The sequence below is a fragment of the Lontra canadensis genome, unplaced genomic scaffold, assembly GCF_010015895.1.
Source record: "Lontra canadensis isolate GAN:19392208 unplaced genomic scaffold, GSC_riverotter_1.0 scaffold144, whole genome shotgun sequence".
In the NCBI taxonomy this organism is placed as follows: Eukaryota; Metazoa; Chordata; class Mammalia; order Carnivora; family Mustelidae; genus Lontra; species Lontra canadensis.
The window spans coordinates 27680-41967 of NW_022631138.1; the positions used below are offsets into that span (position 1 = coordinate 27680).

The following is a 14288-nucleotide window of genomic DNA, read 5'->3' on the forward strand; positions in this document are numbered from 1 at the left end:
TTGTAATCATGTCGTATCTCTAAAACAGTATCTAATCAGTATTTCCTTATCTCTTAATGTAATTATGAAAATAATGGTTTGATGATTCTGTTTAAATCATCTTGTCATTTCAGATGGTATGGAGGAGACTAATGCTGTATTGTTTGTATGAATTTTCAATGTCAGTTAACCCTTAACATCCGAATGGCTCTTAAAGAAAGTGGTATCTAGGGGCGCCTGGGTGGCTCAGTGGGTTAAGCCTCTGCCTTCGGCTCAGGTCATGATCCCAGAGTCCTGGGATCGAGCCCCACATCGGGCTCTCTGCTCGGCAGGGAGCCTGCTTCCCTTCCTATCTCTTTGCCTGCCTCTCCGCCTACTTATGATCTCTGTCAAATAAATAAATAAAATCTTAAAAATAAAAGTATCTATTAAAACATTCAGCTTTCATTAAAAAAAAACAACGAAAAACACTCAACTTAGAGAACTCTAAAAAACCAGAATTTATTTCTTCTAAGTGATTAAGTATTAAATGTTGGAAATACTGCTCTTTCAGCTGTTAGAGAGGCAAAAAAAAGAAACTGAAGCCTATTTTTGGAAAGCCCATTTGGTCTGTAAGCACACTACACGCGTGAGGCGCGCACGTCCACAGGTCACAGAACTTCTGTGGCAGCTGTAGATGTGCAATCCTCAGCAGAGCAGTTTCCCTGCCCGTAATTCTGTCCTTCCTAAGGGCCTGTCAGGTAATTGTTGACTGTGAGTGTTGTTATGTGCTCTGAAGTAATCATGTTAATTTTTCTTCTTCAGTATTATGCACGAATAAAATTAGAAAAACCAAAAACCTTTATAACTCTCGCTAACCAAATTAGAGACTTGACAGGATAATATGGAAAGAACACATGCTCTCAGAAATCTTTTGAAGTGATATTAACTAGAGCTGATTACCAGAAAAAGATGTTTTTATGAGGAGAAATTTTTTTAAATCTGAGGAATATACATTTGCAAAATGTTAGTAAACTGTGATTGTTGATCTGTGTGTGAGCATTCTGCATTTTATTTTGCTTTTGGTAATTTTTTCCTTTCAGTTGTTTTCCACTCTGATATTCCAACAGCCTGCTCTTCCAGCTTCCCATTCAACGGATATGTGATGCGTTTGGGTTTTGCTCGTCATTTTGTGGGTTGCAAGCAGTGACTTCTGTTTACAAAATCAAATGACATTATGACATTTAAAAAAATATTTTGTGTGTCCTGACCAATTATCTATAATCTGTATCAAAAGTCTTCTGTCAAATTTCTGGCTCCACAGAATTTTTCACACTAGTGAGGATAATTATACACGTGTTTGTAATAAATGCCTCTACCTGGGTAACCTTAATTTTTCTCAAGTCTAGACAAGCCTTTTCTTTCCCTTTTTTTTTTTTTTTTTTTTTTTAAATAGACATTCATTTTCAAACTTACACCCAGGGCTATATGATCAAAGGTAAATGCCATCAGACTTCAAGTTCTATAAATCTGTAGATCTTTTATTTTGCCCTTTACTTTATAGCAGTGTCTTTAAATTTTAACTAGGCTTTAGAGCAGTGTCAATAAAGGTAAGTTAGTTAATCTTGATATGAATGTGTATTATTTTTAGGTTCTCATATGCAGTGGCTACTTAAAAAAATTCAAAGATTATTTTAGGTACCGGTTTGCACAGTGAAATCTTATCTAAAGTCTTTGTATAAAATCGCCTAATATTAACTCTTTATAGATTCAGAAACTCACTTCTGATCAGAAGCTTTCATTGTACTCCTTTTGTTTTTCTTTAATAATTAGGAAATACCTATCAAGTGTTTTATGTTATAAAGATTTACTGCCTAACACAGTTCCTTCCACAGGTTAGCCTCGGAGTAAATGTCTACAGACAGTCCTGTGTTTTTTTTTTTTTTTTTTTAGGTTACACAACACCAGGATTGTATAGCAAGTCTAAGTATATACATATATGTATATTCCTAATTGCCATCTAGTTTCTTAGTATCAACTTTACATTCTGTGTATTCTTAATATTGTATATGTCATCACCATGAAGGTGATGTGGCTTTTCTTACATTTATCCACTTTTTCCCTCTTTCAACAGGGGAAAATGCAGTGTTGCCCTTCTGAATGAGACAGAGTCAGTATTGTCGTATCTTGATAAAGAGGTAATTCACAATTACACTTGTTTTGTGTTTTTTTTCTCCCTTGATTTCACACGAACCCCATACCTTTGAGTTTATTTCTTCTTGCACCAAGTTATTGCATTGCGAGAGCAGCATTATATAAAAGTATAATGACTAGAATGCATTTAGATAATTTGATTTTTCTGGTTAACTGAGATAATATTTGGCAAAAACTTCTGTGTCTGGTTTTTTTCGGTTGGTAATGAAAGGCTTTATACAGTAGGATGAGTTAGTTGGTAGTAGAACTGTTTTAGGCTTTATGAAATAAGTGACTTCTGTATACTTGGTATTCCTCCCTGTTTTTTTTGTTTTTGTTGTTTTTCAAATAAACAGTTTTTCTTTGAGACTTTTTCCAGATGAGATCTTAACTAGTGGTCTGCTTTCTTTCTTAAAATCCCAGTAAACTTTGTCAACTAAAAATGTTTCTTTCTGTAAACTTCATTAAGAAACATTTTAAACATTTTTTTAACAAGTTGAATGAGAGCATATGGTTCATCGGAGGGAGGAAGTTCCTCTAAACAGAATAGTCTACAATGGGAAAATTTTTACTGTTAATGTTTTAGTATTTAACCTTTATAATTTCATGGTATTTTTGTTTTCTCAAGTCTATTTTTTGTATGTATGTGTGTGTGTATATGTACTTTATATATGTGTGTATGTGCTTTTAAACAATTAAAGGGGGGTGCCTGGGTAGCTAAGTCGTTAGGCGTCTACCTTCAGCTCAGGTCATGATACCAGGGTCCTGAGATGGAGCCCCTCGTTGGGCTCCCTGCTCATCGGGGAGCCTGCTTCTCCCTCTCCCACTTCCCCTGCTTGTATTCCCTCTCTCACGGTGTCTGTCAAATAAATAAAATCTTAAAGAAAAAAAAAAAGAATCAAAGGGATATATTTTCTGTGAAAAAAACTTTTTTGTTATACTTAAAATTTGCTTAAAATTTAAAAAGTACTTAAAATATACTTTAATAATTATACTTACTATGTATACTTAACATGTTATACTTAAAATGTTGTCCCCTCATCTCAAATGAAGAATACATAACTGCAAAAGATATTGCAGACAGGTAGAACTATTGTACATTAGAAAATCTAATAGAGAAAACTAAGAGAAAGTAAATACTCAAGGCGGAAACAAGATTGATAGTCTTTATAACTTATACATGGGAAATTTAGAAAAGAATGTAGCAGTGTTTTTCAGTCAACATATGGATAACTGTATGGAGAAAGATAATGCTCAGAAATTAGCATTAGTTCACAAAAGCAGAAATAAAAGGAAGAAACACTGAATACGTTTCAGTGTATTTTACTGGTGTATTTGGCTGTTAAGACAGTGTAATTTTTTAATTTCTAATTTTTTTTTTAAGATTTTATTTATTTGTCAGAGAGAGAGAGAGAGCGCTCGAGAGTGAGCACAGGCAGACAGAGTGGCAGGCAGAGACAGAGAGAGAAGCAGGCTCCCTGCCGAGCAAGGAGCCTGATGCGGGACTCTATCCCAGGACGCTGGGATCATGACTGGAGCCGAAGGCAGCCGCTTAACCAACTGAGCCACCCAGGCGTCCCTTTAATTTCTAATTTTTAAAGAAGCTTTATTTTTAAGTAATCTCCACACCCAACATGGGCCTTGAACCTACAACCCTAGAATCAAGAGTCACACGCATGGTCCACTGATTGAGCCAGCCAGGTGCCCCAACAGTGTGATTTTTAAAAAAGTGGTATTTTTGCCTTCTAATTTGTCGTTAGTAATTTCTATGTGCTAAGGATTATAGGAGATGAAAATTTGCAAAGGACTTTAGGATTTTTATCCTGTCCATTTGATTTTTAAGCACTTGGTCCTGTATCAGTCTTTGGGAAAGGAACTGACGTCTCTGGCAGTGTATTTGAGGAAAACTTTTTTTATTCAGAGAGAGCAGTTTAGTAAAAATAAAACTGCTTACGTTATATTCTTTTTTCAATTTGAAAAACACTTTATTCTTTTTTTTTTTAACTTCCTTATCTGTTATAAGACCATCCTTGAGAAAATCTGGTTTTTAAAATATTGAAATTGGCATATTTGAGGATGGTAAGTCAAAGGACAACTTTCTAATCACGATTTTTTATTTGTTGAAAAATTCCATTTACATTTTAAACAATTTCCCATATCAGGCAGGACATATAAATTTAAGGAATTTGTTTTTTTTCTTTTAGAGAGAGAGCACATGTGAGTGAGCACAAGTAGGGGGAGGGGCATAGGGAGAGGGAAAGGGAGAGAGAATCTTAAATAGACTCCAGGCTTAGCACAGAGCCCAACATGGGGCTCGATTTCATGACCCTGAGATCATGACCTGAGCTAAAATCAAGAGTCGGTTGCTTAACTGATGGAATCACCCAGGTGCCCCAAATTTAAGGAGTCTGAAGCAACCTGGGTGGCCCAAAATAATAATTTCATCTCATTTTACTGACAAGTATGGCAGAATCCTATTTTTATAGAATCCTGTGCTGACATATTTTACAGAATAAAAGTGACCAGAGGTGTGTCCTCTTTTGAAGTCGATGGTGTGCCAGTGGCAGTAGCTTTAGTTCCCTACTAACACTCTTTGTTGCTCCTGTCTTCAGAGACACGTAATTCTGATTATGTATTGATCAACCTGTCAACCTATTAAGCAGGTTGATTTATATATTCTGCAGATTTTTCTTTTCCCTGGGTAGTACTTTTATATGCGTAAATTGTCACATTGTTGTGTCTTCTTAGCAATTTTATTGTTTAAGCTTTTCTTCTGACAGTGACCCATGTCACCTTGTTTTGTTCTCTCCTTTCCCTTTATTACGGTCTGTAAGAGCCCGAAAGGAGAAAGCTTTACAGTCTGGCAGGTATCTCTTACTTGCAGCCTGCTCGCCAGGGTCGTGGTAAAATGTGGATGGTAGAAACAGGCCCCTCCAAGATATAAAGCAGAGAGTCATATAGTAGATGACTCCCAGAGTCCTAGCAGGGAGCAGGGACAAGACTTTATAAGACATCTGGTTGTTTTGCAAAATTCAGCAAAGGCCTGGTGCTTGGTCATTTTATCCTTTAGGCTCAGTCAGTAGGGCCGTTTTGCATTCCAAAGGACCTCGGGTGCTGGCTTTGGCAGCACATACACTAAAATTGGAACAATACTGAGAAGATTAGCATGGTCTCTGTGCAATAATGATAGGCAAATTCGTGAAGGGTTCCATATTTTGTGACGAAAGGGGCAGGTGGGAAGGACCTTGGAAAGTTAATGGGTATGCTGGTAGTGGTAGGTATAGTTATGTTTATATGCCTATTTATATGTAAATATGAGTGCTTCAGGATTTAAAGGAGAGCTGCAGAATTGGAATTAATAGATGTTTAAATAATACAATGTGACATTTTAATGAGTAAACTGCAATTAAGCTCAACTCTTCTAAACTTTATTTAATGTGAGATGTGTATGCATTTTAACATACTGATAAAATGTGGACGGACACTTTAAAAGTAAGGGTGCCAGGTGTCCTCATTGTTCAGTATGGGCTTTAGAGATTGAAATACGACTTCAGGAGTCTTACTTGACTTACAGCTTAGCTTTGCTAGCTTTCCAGAATCTTGTTTTAGAGCGGTTAAATGGTTTTCTTTTAGACTAAAACAAACAACAAAACCTGATAGTCTACCTTTATTGTAAGCTGTTTATTTTTGCTTGATTTAGTTTTACGCTATTTTACATGATGACAGTAACATCATTTTCTTGTTCAAGATCTATGAATTTATCCACCAAAATGAAATCTTAAGTACTTTCTGAAGTTTTATGGTTTCTTTATGGTGACATTGGCCTTATTGCTGTATAAAAAGTAGAAGGAATTAAGTTTACCTAAAATTTTCTGTCATTTTTTTTTCAGGACACCTTTTTCTACTCATTGGTCTACGACCCTTCAGTGAAAACACTGTTAGCTGACAAAGGTGAAATCAGAGTGGGGCCTAGATATCAAGCAGACATTCCAGAGATGCTCTTAGAAGGTATGTTTTCCTTTGGGTTTCAGTCCTACGAAAACAAATATATCTTGAAACTCAAATATCCTTTTCCTCATCTGGGAAAGGAGACTTTTAGGCTAAAGTTTAACTGTTATAAGTTCTTCCACTTGTAGAAATACAACAAATAGCAACAGAAAATAATTTGAGGAGTTGTTTATTTATTTTACATTCTTATGAGTTTTCTGGCTGTGTTTTCCTTTAATTTTATTATATTTTATTTTATTAAGTAGACTCCATGCCCAGTGTGGAGCACAACATGGGCCTTGAACTCACGACCCTGAAATCAAGAGGGTCTGACACTTAACCAGCTGAGCCACCAGCTGACCCTATGCTTTTCCTTTTAAATGCAACTTTAAGAATGTTCATATTGTTGAACTTTTGTCTTAATGTGACACATCTACGCCTTGAGGTCCTGAATGCCCGTAAGTCATCTGTCTGAGGTGGCCTGGAATCTAGTGAACAGTTACATTTTGGAATTTGGGCTAATCTGGGGTAGTTTATGTACTGGAGGGAGGACTCAGAGCTTTACATTTTAAAAACAACTTAGAACATAACTTCCTTTCTCCTCTTATAACTGTACATTTAAAATCTTTACTTTCTGATTTTAAAAGTAAAACATTCTTCAGACATAGCAATGTATGATGTAGTGAACGAACACCATCCCCTTTCCTTCACTTCAAATCCCCGTTTCACGCCTGTGGTTGTTTGGGGTGTATTTGCGCTGGCCTGCCCCCGCCTCCCGGGACTGGTCTAGGACTGGTCCAGGACTGGCCATGTTGCACGTGATCTTCTGGAGCTGCTCTTCTCCATTCACAGTGTATCTTTCTTTAGCACCTTCTCACAGGAGTAATGTGACTTTTATTTTTTTCAGTGACCCTGCAGGTCTTACATTTGCCCGCATGTACTATCATTCCCTCTTTCAGTCCCCTATTGATAGATTGTTAGGTATTTACATTTTTCTGTGCTACAAATTGATGCTCCTAGAAAACTTACACATATATTTGTGCTGTATAAATATTTTTCAAGCATAACTTCTTGGAAGTGAGATGGTATATACATTTTACATACTGAAAATGCTCCTCTGCTCTTCCAAAACGCTGTGTTCCTGTACGTTTGAAAGAACCAGGTGCTTTCGCCAACCCTGATTGTGAGGGATTTTTTTCACCTTCCATTCCTCCCCCCCCAATTTTGATATGTCATTGTCTTAGGGGTTTTTGTTTTGTTTTGAAGTTGAGATTATACTTGCCTTAGTTATTTTTAGCTCTCCTTTAAATTTCTTGTGCTTTTTCTCCATGGTTATTTATTTTTTTATGTATTGGCAAGAATTCTTTGACTATTAAAGGTAAGTAAACACAGAAGTATTTACCTTTGTCTATAAATATTACAGATACCCTCCCCCCACATACACTTAACTATTTCATTAAAATTTTTTATTAGTGATTTTAAATTTAAATCTTTAATATTTTTTGTCATACAGAAATTTAAAATTTATTAGTCTTTTCCTTTAAGGCATTTTATGATGTGCATTCTTCACAGAAAGGCCTCCACTTTTACTTTTGCCCTCTGATTATTAAAACATCTGAGTTCGGGGCGCCTGGGTGGCTCAGTGGGTTAAGCCTCTGTCTTGGGCTCAGGTCATGATCTCAGGGTCCTGGGATTGAAACCCACATTGGAGCATTGGACTCTCTGCTCAGCGGCAAACCTGCTTCTCCCCCCACCCCCCCACCTGCCCCTCTGCTTACTTGTGATCTCTATCTCTGTCAAATAAATAAATAAAATCTTAAAAAAAAAAAAAAAAATCTGAGTTCTTCCCGGGCTCCTGGCTGGCTCAGAAGTGTGTGACTCTTGATCTCAGGATCGTGGGTTTGAGCCCCATGTTGGGTGTAGAGATTTTAAAATAAACTTTAAACAAAAATTAAAACAAAACAGGAGTTCTTCCATTGGTTCTTCTCCCTTTTTATCTTGCCATACTTCTAAGAAAATGTACACAGAAAAGTTAAATCAACAATTACTCAAGATAGAGTTTGTGAACTGTAGTACACATTGGTGTCAGTAATGCCAGGCTACAGACATCTTTCTTCTCATGAACTTAAATACCAGGAAAGGTCAGTCAATAAAGATTAAGCTCAAAGGAAAGAACTCTGTGTCTGTGCTCACCTGTGTTTGGAAATGATTTTGAACAGACTGGGAGTAGTGAACCAGTTTATTATAGGTTTGAGAAATTTTATATATATATATATATATATATATATATTTTTTTTTTTTTTTTTTTTTTTTTTAGAGCAGTTTTTTTTATTTGACAGAGCAGCAACAGAGATCACAAGTAGGCAGAGAGGCAGGCAGACAGAGAGGAAGGGAAGCAGGCTCCCTGCTGAGCAGAGAGCCCGATGCGGGGCTGGATCCCAGGACCCTGGGATCATGACCTGAGCCGAAGGCAGAGGCTTCAACCCACTGAGCCACCCAGGCGCCCCGAGAAATTATATTTAATTGGCATTCTTATCTGTGTAAATCAGCTTATCTTCCAGAAGTAGTTTTTATGTTTTTAGTCCTTAATGTTTGATATTAGACTTATATCACTGTACCTAAGTATTCACTAAATATTATTTTATTTTTTTAAAACTTGATTTTTAAATTTCACAAACAGTGCTGTAATGCAAAAATGGATTATTTTGTACTCCAGATATAAGTGGCAAAGTAGATTTGCTGAGTCATAGGGCTTGTGTGTTTGAAATTTTATACAAAATGCCAAATTGTCTTCCAGGTAGTCATTTACAGGTGGGTAGTCATTTATAGGTGGGGTTTTTTTCCTCTTGTTTTAATTAAGGTGTAATTTATATGTAGTACATCCCACCCTTTTAGGTGTACAGTTCTGTACAGAAGTGTTTGTTCCCAGTGAGATAGTTCTCCAAGTCCATCTGTGCACAGGCCAAATGCCAGCAAGGTCCCTTGTGCCCATGTGTGTATGGCACCCAGCCCAAATCCTGCATCCCCTAAGCAGCCTTTGTTACTCTTCCCTGAACGCTCATCCCTCGCATCTTTGAACTGTGCAGATGTTATCTTTTATACTATTTTTTATTATTTGACTTTAGAAATTTTAAAATCAACACCTGAGCTGTTGATTGTATGGTTTTCCCTTAAACACTGAGCACAAGCCTTGATGTATAGAAAGCCTGGAATGTTTTTTTAAATATTTTATTTTATTTTTAAATTATTTTTATTAATATATAATGTATTATTTGCCCCAGGGGTACAGGTCTGTGAAGCCTGGAAATTTTTGAGTATTGCTCGTGGATAAATGCTAAACCAGGTAATGAAGTTGGTATGTTTCGAGTAACAGTGGGCAGAACAATCAGATCATAGAATCTCACAAAATCCCATTTATCTGGAAGACTATTTAAATAAGGTATTTATGGGCTACCTGGTAGCTCAGTCGTTAAGCCTCTGCCTTCAGCTCAGGGCATGATCCCAGGGTCCTAGGATCGAGCCCCACATGGGGCTCCCTGCTTAGCGGGAAGACTGCTTCTCCCTCTCCCACTCCTCCTGCTTGTGTGTTCCCTCTCTCACTGTGTCTCTGTCTGCCAAATAAATAAATGAAATATTTAAAAATAAATAAATAAATAAATAAATAAATATGGTATTTACCCCTGAAAAATGTTAAAGCTACGTAATTTGGAAAGCATATCTCCCTAGATCAGAATTTTAAAAGATGATTTTAGGAAACAAAATGATACATGAAATGTAAAAATTTATTTTACAGTTCCCAAAACAGACTTGAAGTTCTTCTGGGTGAGAGGAATGATTCTTAACAGCTTGTGGCATTTGGGGAGTTACCTGACAAAGGCATACTTCGTATTTAGAAAATGTGATTGAGTGTTCATTTAATGTAATAGATCTTTTATAGTTCTTTAACAAGTATTAATTACCTTTAATATAGTGTTTCTCCTGGCAGTCTTCTGGGTGGGTGGTTTATAAATTTTATTTAGGTAATAGAACACTTTCTTCTAATGAAACACTACACAGTATGACCTTAAATAAAATAAGAAAAGCAGCTTGTTGTGGGTAAGGTAGAAGAGAAGGCCCCACTGGATCTCCTGAGATACCCCAGTGAGCCTTAGGGTTAAGAGAAGGACACGCTGAAGGCTGCTGTTCAGTACTTCACTCTTAGAGTCCTGTCTCTTCAGCCCAGAGAGAAGCCACTCAGATGTGTGTAGGATGAAGTCCCTTTGCAACATAGCATAACAATGGCACTCCACTAGATTCCTGTTGCAAATAATAGGAATTGTGGTAGAAAATGCAATTATACTGAAATCAAAAAGTAGTAGTTCCTCAGATCATCCCTCTTTGCCCACTGTCAAACAGCATTACTAATTTAATATGTTCTCCCTGTTTGTTACCTATCATATTGAGTTCCATGAAATTATATTCAGTGTTTAATTGTGTGACAGATCCAAGTTTATCTGTCTCTTATCCCATGTTTTATGGTAGGGTAAGTTTCCCCTCATTGTTCTTAAAATTTCCTGTGTGTGTGTGTGTGTGTGTGTGTGTGTGTGTGTGTGTCAGGGTGGGGAGGTGTCTCATCTCAGAGATATTTTTCCGACTGTTGATTTTTTTTTAATCAGTTAGTCAAATACTTCCTTCCCAGATTTCATTAGGATTCTGATTAAAATTATATTAATATTTTCTATTACTTTGGGAGGTGACTGGTCATTTCATAATATTGAGTCTATTCCTATGGGTCTGTGGGGGTCTGTTTTGAGGTTTTTATTCTGTCTGACTGGTTTGTTTGTTAATGTTCTAGGAACTCACTGGTTTAATTATAGCGACTTTGTATGTGTGGTAATACCTGGTGAGGCTAATCCTCCTCTTATTTTTCTGAATAAACTTTATTATCAGCTTGAATCTTCCTTACTATGTTTATTGGCATTTCAGTTAATTTTAAAGTTAATTTAGGGAGAACAGACTTTTGATGGCTTTGAAAAATCTTAATTAGAAACAAGGGATATCTTTTTCTTTGTTCAAGGCTACTTCTGGATCTTGTGTTTTTTTGTTTTTTTTTTAGTATAGATTCAGTCATATAGCTCTAAGTATTCATTTTCAACAAAGAAAAACACCATATTTTTCATCATAAATGAAGAAGTCACTTTGGATTCCTATTTCAGCCTAAAGCAGTTAGCATATCCAACGTGTTTCATTTCACTTGTAATTAGGCAACTAATTAGATGCAAGATCTAAAGAGCCCCCTTCTGTTTTGTAATTAATATATTTTCAGGGGAGAAGGGTGTAGGGTGGCAAATAGGTCACCAACAGTTAAACCACTTTTGGAAAACACGGACATTACCATCATAGAAATTCCTATTGTAGCTAGTACCTGTTTGCAGGGAAGTTAAATAGTAGAAAATATCATACTCAAGAACAGATATTTAGGACTTGTTGCAGTCTGGGTTTACCAACCCTTTTGATACTCTTGATTGGGTACGTTTTGACCAGTGTGGCCAGATTCCGATTTGCACTGGCATGGAATACAGAACTTGAATTACTATCTGAGTAGGTGGCAGCATCAGCACCATGCCAGAATATATGACAGGCTTGCTTTGTTTGTGAATGTGTCTTGATGGATTCTAAGACATTGTTGTGGCATTTGTCTTGCTAGTGAATAAATCTTTTTGTAGCTTCAGAATTTTTAAATTTACTTATGGCTACCCACCATCTAACAAACTCTTAAGATCTGGAAAGATCGGTATATAGTTTGCAAAAGAAGGTGAAAGTTTCTTTGATATTTTAAATCTTTTACTGAGTTTGAATAAACCACCTAGAGAACTTTCCATTGAAAAAGATGTGCTCTTGGGGAGTTTTGCTTTATTTCTTCACTGTATTATTTCACTGTAATACTGAAATTTTAAAAGTCCATTTATGTATTAAATTAAAATTTGTAACTGCAGAAAAGTATTATAACATTAATAAACTAAAATGACTGGATTTACAGATTTGTGTAAAACCTGGCAGTAATCAGTTTAGCTGAGTAACGTGGGGAAAACTAACTCCTCGAAGTTCCCATTTTCTCCTCCTTAATGGTAGTATTTGTGCACATATCCTAGTGCTGTGAGGATCCCATGAAGTAATTCTGTAGAGCATTTCGCATGGCTCCTGACTGTCCCTGTTCACTGTTGCAGTTGCTTCTCCCCTGACCCGCACTGCCTACTGCTACTGATTAAATAATTCTTGGGGATTTGGGGAGGTAGCTGTCTTTGAGAATTAAAGAATTGAAGTAGTATAGTCTCTTCTGCTATCATATTCACTTTTTTTGAAACTTGAATTTGTTCATTTGCAGTTGATAAATAGGGAAATATCATAGTATAGTGTAGAAGTTGGGTCAATTTATAGGAGACTTTTCCCAGTGATCGGGAAAGCCAGTATTCTTACAGATAAAAAGAGGTGAAGAGAAAAAAGATGGAAATTCAAATAAAATCTTTAAAAAAAAAAAGATGGAAATTCTACAAGAAGGGCTTTCCTCTAGAGCAAGTAATGGCTGGTTTAGTGGCCTTAAAATCTGTGGCACTTTCCATTATGGTGAAACTATATGGGGAAGCTTAAGAGATACAGATGAAGGGGGGTTGGAAGATATTTTACCTGGCGTTTAAGAGGAAACCTACACCCGTTGTTTTTTTTTGTTTTGTTTTTTTAAATTTTATAGGAACTGTATACACTGACCTGCATCTCAGTGGAAGAGGTGTGAGTCTGGGGTTTAAGGAGATAAAGGGTCAACCAGTGTTTGGTTTTGTTGAAAATGGTGGTAGAGAGTTAACTGGGCTAGTATTCTTATTAGTGAATATTACTTTTTTAATACTCTGGTTACCAAGTGTAATAGAGTTTCAAAGGTTTTTTTTTTCCATAAACCCTATTTTTTTTAGTATGTAATTTTGGAGAATATGCTTTTCAATAACATGGTGGATGTTAACTAACTTAAAAACACCAGCCTATAACTATTAGGTGGAAGCTGGTGTTGATTGCAACCATGTAGAACAGTAATTCTCAACCCATGGGCAGGAGACATTAGACAGTGTCTGTAGACATTTTTGGTTGTCAGAGCTGGTGGAGGGAGTGGAGGTGGGGGGGGTAGGGCACAGATGCCAGTGGCATCTAGTGAGTCGAGGGACCAGGGCTGTTGCTGATCATCCTGTAACACACAAAACAGACCCCCATAACAAAGAGTCACTTAGCCCTAAGTATTGATAGTGCTGAGGTTGAGAAATCTGCAGTAAGGGCTCTTGGGAAATAGTAAACAGTAAATGCTATTTTTGTGTTAGTATTTATGTTATTATAATAATACTTAATTCTCAAATATAAATTATTCTGTGATCTAGTTTCTTTCTATGCTTTTGATTATTTTTGTGCCAGGGCAGCATTGTTTATAGATTTTGCTAGATAATATAATCCCACCCAGTTTAGTTAGTTCTTTTATTCTTCTTCTTTTTTTTTTTTTTTTTAATTGTATTTATTTGACAGAGAGATACAGTGAGAGAAGGAACACAAGCAGGGGGCATGGGAGAGGGAGAAGCAGACTTCCCGCCAAACAGGGAGCTTGATGTGGCACTCGATCCCAGGACCCTGGGATCATGACCTGAACTGAAGGCAGACACCTAATGACTGAGTGACCCAGGCGCCCCTGTTATTCTCTTCTTAATAATGTTTGTGGATATTAATATTCAAATTATTTTATTGGCTTCCAAAATTAAATTTTGTGAAATTTAACCTATTGGGATACTTGTACAGAAAAGATAGCCTTAGGATTTTACTCTTTTTCCTCAAGTTTTCTTCTTTGAAAGTTTTGTAATTTCTTTATATAAACGTAACTCCGGTTTTACTTCAGCGTTTTATATTTTTGTTCCTATAATAAAAAGATACATTTTTACATTGTATTTCCTTTGGAATGGCACTTGAATTTTTTATACTATTTTTATTTTGCCTTTCTAGGTACGTAGTTTTTATGATAATAAATCATATATAATTAACCTATAATATTGTGTAAGTTTGTGTACACTGTGTTGATTTGATGAATTTATATATTGTAGTGTGATTACTGCCGTAGCTTAGCTAACACTGCTATCACATCACAT

The 14288-nt window shown here is 36.3% G+C and overlaps 1 protein-coding gene and 1 non-coding gene across 5 annotated transcripts in view; both read left to right on the forward strand.

Moving 5' to 3' along the window:
- The window catches only part of LOC116858884 (metastasis-associated protein MTA3), a 102793-nt gene that overhangs the window by 18419 nt on the left and 70086 nt on the right, over positions 1-14288 (forward strand). For all 4 annotated transcript variants that reach the window (XR_004381037.1, XM_032843833.1, XM_032843831.1 and 1 more), the window contains exons 2-3: positions 2093-2156; positions 6042-6159. Coding sequence is in view for 3 of the 4 variants with exons in the window: in XM_032843833.1 (XP_032699724.1) it covers positions 2093-2156; positions 6042-6159 (182 nt within the window). In the remaining variant the exon portion in view is untranslated. The remainder of the gene's footprint in view (positions 1-2092; positions 2157-6041; positions 6160-14288) is intronic.
- LOC116858971 lies at positions 5263-5369 on the forward strand. The gene has a single exon (XR_004381052.1). It is a non-coding gene; the product is annotated as a U6 spliceosomal RNA (small nuclear RNA).